Source organism: Cajanus cajan, chromosome 10, assembly GCF_000230855.2.
Source record: "Cajanus cajan strain Asha chromosome 10, NIPB_CcT2T_4, whole genome shotgun sequence".
NCBI classification, from domain to species: domain Eukaryota; kingdom Viridiplantae; phylum Streptophyta; class Magnoliopsida; order Fabales; family Fabaceae; genus Cajanus; species Cajanus cajan.
The window spans coordinates 45,186,380-45,190,622 of NC_138526.1; the positions used below are offsets into that span (position 1 = coordinate 45,186,380).

The following is a 4,243-nucleotide window of genomic DNA, read 5'->3' on the forward strand; positions in this document are numbered from 1 at the left end:
TTTAATCAAGTCATAAAAAGACGATTTTGTAAGGTCCATTGGCGATAATAACTTTAGATATGATACATCAGAGAAATTAATTAATAAAAAAACAATTATCCATGTCAAGCACGTAACAGCCACTTAACCTCATGAGTGGAGAGGCAAAAATATCACGAATGGATCGTGGTGTTCCCAAAACACAAGACCAGTTATGCAGGTCACGACCAATTGCGAAACCCCATTGGCCTATATTGCAAAACAAAAAAGGTTGAAAAGAAATCACGATAATTTAGAGAGGACAAGACAGTCAACGAAATCAAAGAAAAACTTTGATATTATACAATTGTTAATAATAGCATATATGGACGGATTGATACAATAATATGACATGCACTATCCAACTGTCCAAGTAATTTCTCTGATCTTACAAATCAAGTATTTCTCTCCCTATCCCTTTCTCCTGTTATTTCACTACAGCTCCCTGAATGAGTGGAACTGAGTAGAGAGAAAAAACTAGAGTAATATAAGTAGTTAATTAAGTAACACAAGTTTTCAATTAGCAATGACCAATGAGTGAGGTCAAGTAGCAATGCAATAGGGTTCCCAGAACAGAAAAGGCCTCCTAGAATCCTTGCAAGTCTTCAAATTGTTCTCCAAACATTGTTGAAATTTAGAAGCTTTTGCCACAGGCTTGGTCCTCCAATAGTATTCATAAGCATTGAAAGCAGCTGAAATAGTTGGGGGAATTGACCTCACCCTTGGCCTAGGTGGAAGTGGACTATGTTGCACCACATCAACATCCTTAAAATTCACCACCTCGTTCGACCATTTTGGACTCATAGTAATAGTGGTGTCACCTAACTTAATTGGCTTATTCATCATTAATGCTAGCCTCATCCCACTAGACACCAACATGGGTGCTTCTGCTTCCTCTGCCTCACCATCTCCCTCAATTTTCATCACTTCTTCTTCCTCTTCCTCCACTTCCTCGCCGGGGGCGAAGGTGAGGACAAGGCGACCGTTTTCTCGCTGAGCGCAGAAGTTGTTCTGCGAAGGAAGTTCCACGGCTTGTAGGAACAACCTTCCGTTGTCGCGGTGAGACCGCATGTGGAGTGAAGGGAGCGGAGGAGGAAAAGAACGAGGCAAAGACAAGGATTTCTTAGTACCATAGTTATGTAGTTTTCGCACGTGCAACTCCTCCACTTCCTGTGTCATTTGCTCAATCTCTTTCACTTTCTCTTCCTCCTCTTCTTCTTCTTCTTCTTCTGAATCCCCTGTCTCAGATGAGAACCCATCTGAGCCAGTTTCGGATCCAAGACTCTCCGTGCATATCTGGAGACTCTTCTCACTCAAACAACTCTTGGACCTTCTCATGAGTGGGTGAACATAAGGTGTTGTTCGGGTTAATTTGGATGCTTCATCGTTGGCTTTCTGTGACAAAATTGAGCTCCACATGTCCAACTCTTCTGGCTGCTCCTTCTTTTGAGTTGTGTTCCAAATTTGCAACTCTTCTTCGGACGGGGATGATGATGAGTCCGTGGTGGAAGATTTTGTGAGTGAGTGAGAGAGTTCTTCGGAGGAAGCGATCTTCTTCATGGAAGAAAACCCGTTTTGAGAAAGCCATGTCTTGGAGGACATGTCTGCGGATAGTGTCCTTCGAAGGGAAGTGGCAGCATCGTGGTTAGAGCCCAAAATGGTTACAATGCCCTGCTTCTGCATCTTCACTCTTCAGTAACCCAAAGAAAAGCACAACACAAGTACTTTACTTACTTAATTACCTGCATGAAAGAATAACAAAAAATTATAACCCTAGAAGCTGGCACACTGAGCTTTTGTTTTATTTTTTGATCCATAATGATCTTAACATGCTGGCACACTGAGCTAGTTAACTAGTTAAGTGTTTAACATAACTTGATGCTGCTAGTACATGCATGTGAACATAAGAAAAATGAACAAATGGAAGGTTGAAAAACTAAAAGAGAATTTGTTTACCTGAGGCAACACAACAGCATCCAACAGAGGTCTAGTTTGAGACCACTGGGAGTGCGAGTTGCGAAGGAGGAAGAAAGGGTGAGGGTTATGATGATGTTAGAGGAATGGCTGTGGTTGATGGCACTGCAAGTAGTGGAAATGGTGGGGGGTATTTGTAGGGTGTCAAAGGCTTCTCGAACGTATCCCTTACGCCACCATGAAAAGTTCCCTTTATTGGTTTTCCTTTTATTTCATTATTATTTCCCATTTCATTGAAAAAAATAAATAAATAAAGTGCCATGAAATCAAACTCTTTGTTGCTTCACATGAGCTCTGCTGCTCATGATTTTCCTGTTTAGCCATAACCAATATATTGACTACTTTACCTATGTGGCATGAACTAGAATGAAAAAGTGATCAATGATTAATTTAAATTAAACATTCTTCTAACAATACAATGGTTTGGATATAAATTTAGAAGAATTTTATTTATTTTAATAAAAAAATTAAAAAGTTCTTTAAAATTTGTACTTAAATAACTTCTTAATCCCAAAATTAACTTATAGAGCGAAAAATACTGATTAATTTATATATTATTTTATTTATAATTTTATATTATTATTCCGAAATAGGAAGGATTTACTAGAATATTTAAGTATAAGTTTACTTAGCTAATTGGAAAAATTTATCTTAAGAGTCTTTACTTTTTATCTTCTTCTTATCTCTTTAGGAGTAGTTTGTTATACTCTTCTGTAATAAAAAAAAAATGTAATAAAAAAAAAGTTTATTATACTCTTCTGTTGGGATACAAACAAGTCCCACATCGATAAAATATCACAAATAATAATAACTTATATAATACAAACATACTTCAATGATTGAAAGGCCTTTTGGGTGATGACCAAAAGCAAAACCGTGAGGGTTAAGGCCCAAAGCGGACAATATCTCATCATTGTGGAGTATGTTTGTGTAATAACCTTATAAAAATAACTCATAAAATATCCTCTCAGATAAATACCATAAAATAATCCTCATCATCTTCTATGTTTACATGAAAGGTAGGTAATTACCCTATCGTAGAGGTGAGTAAGGGACAAATTAGAATGAATTTGTCCTTATCCTTACCTAGTTTAAAAATTTAATCAAATTATTTATTTAAACTCGAACCTAACTTAATTAAAACCCAAAATATATGAAAAGATCTAGGTCAACCAAGAATATATGCGAAGAACTAGATTAACTCGATATTTTAAGTCAATATATTAATATTAACATATATATATAGTTAAATTATGAAATAAAAGAGATATAAAATTTAAATTAAAATATATTTCATAATATATATTTAAAATAAATAATGTCCTTGTAGATATAATATATTGTTATACAAAGTATTATTTATTAAAAAAGTTTTATTATTAATTTATAATTATTTTTATAATATATATTGTAAAATAATGAAGAACGGATTGGGATGAGATGGTTTGAAGAATAACTTGAACCCGTCCCAAAAATTATATTGGTATAATTTTAAGATCCAAACCCATCCAAATTAATAAGAGATTAGGTTAGGTTTGTGGACAGGTTGGACTTTACTCACCAAGGTTCCATTGCCCGCTAAAATCAAAATGTGTGACTTTGTCTTTGGCAATTGTCATACCAGTAACCCATTACAAGGCCTACGGTGTCAACAACCACCAAGGTATGTTAATAGTTCAATTTGAAAGATCATCGTCAAAGTGAGTTATAGGTCAACTTCGAATTGTATGAATTGGTATCAGGTTAAAATAAAGGTTGATTTTGAATTAGGCAAAGTCAGAAATAGAGGTCAACCGTAAGATGTAAAAAGTTACAAATCACTTATTAATTAATCAGAAATAATAGTTTAATAACAAGTAATTAAACAAGTTCTAATATCATCTTATGAAAAAATAAGTTTAAGTCTAATTTAATTTTACAAAACTAATTTATAATAAAGATTTGTTCATCACTTTCATACTTTATTATGACTAATTTATTAATTGACGTGAGATTTTCAATGATGTCTAATCATATTCATGTTAAATGCAAAATCTTTTAACAATTGAGAAATATCGTACAAGTGCGGTACAGCTAAACAAATTTTGTTGAGCAATGAAAAAAATTTATTGGGTTATATCGAATTTACTTAGCCAACAACCCCTTTTTTTTTAATGGGCATAACAAATATTAAGGGAGAGTACACAAAAATGAGCTCTACTTTGTCCCTTTATCAGATTGTATATGTTAAGTTCATTTAACTTCAAAATGA

The 4,243-nt window shown here is 34.2% G+C and overlaps 1 protein-coding gene across 1 annotated transcript; it reads right to left on the minus strand.

Moving 5' to 3' along the window:
* Positions 1–289: 289 nt before the first annotated feature.
* On the minus strand, positions 290–2,131 carry LOC109806409 (protein FAF-like, chloroplastic). The gene is made up of 2 exons (XM_020368801.3): positions 1,975–2,131; positions 290–1,760 (listed from the first exon to the last, which is right to left on the minus strand). Exon 2 carries the CDS (start codon positions 1,699–1,701, stop codon positions 562–564), a length of 1,140 nt encoding a protein of 379 aa, XP_020224390.2. The 5' UTR covers positions 1,702–1,760; positions 1,975–2,131; the 3' UTR covers positions 290–561.
* Positions 2,132–4,243: the final 2,112 nt, after the last annotated feature.

What these genes read in the sequence shown, in the direction of transcription:
- LOC109806409 (XM_020368801.3), bottom strand. Translation starts at nt 1,701, where the DNA reads ATGCAGAAGCAGGGCATTGTAACCATTTTGGGCTCTAACCACGATGCT.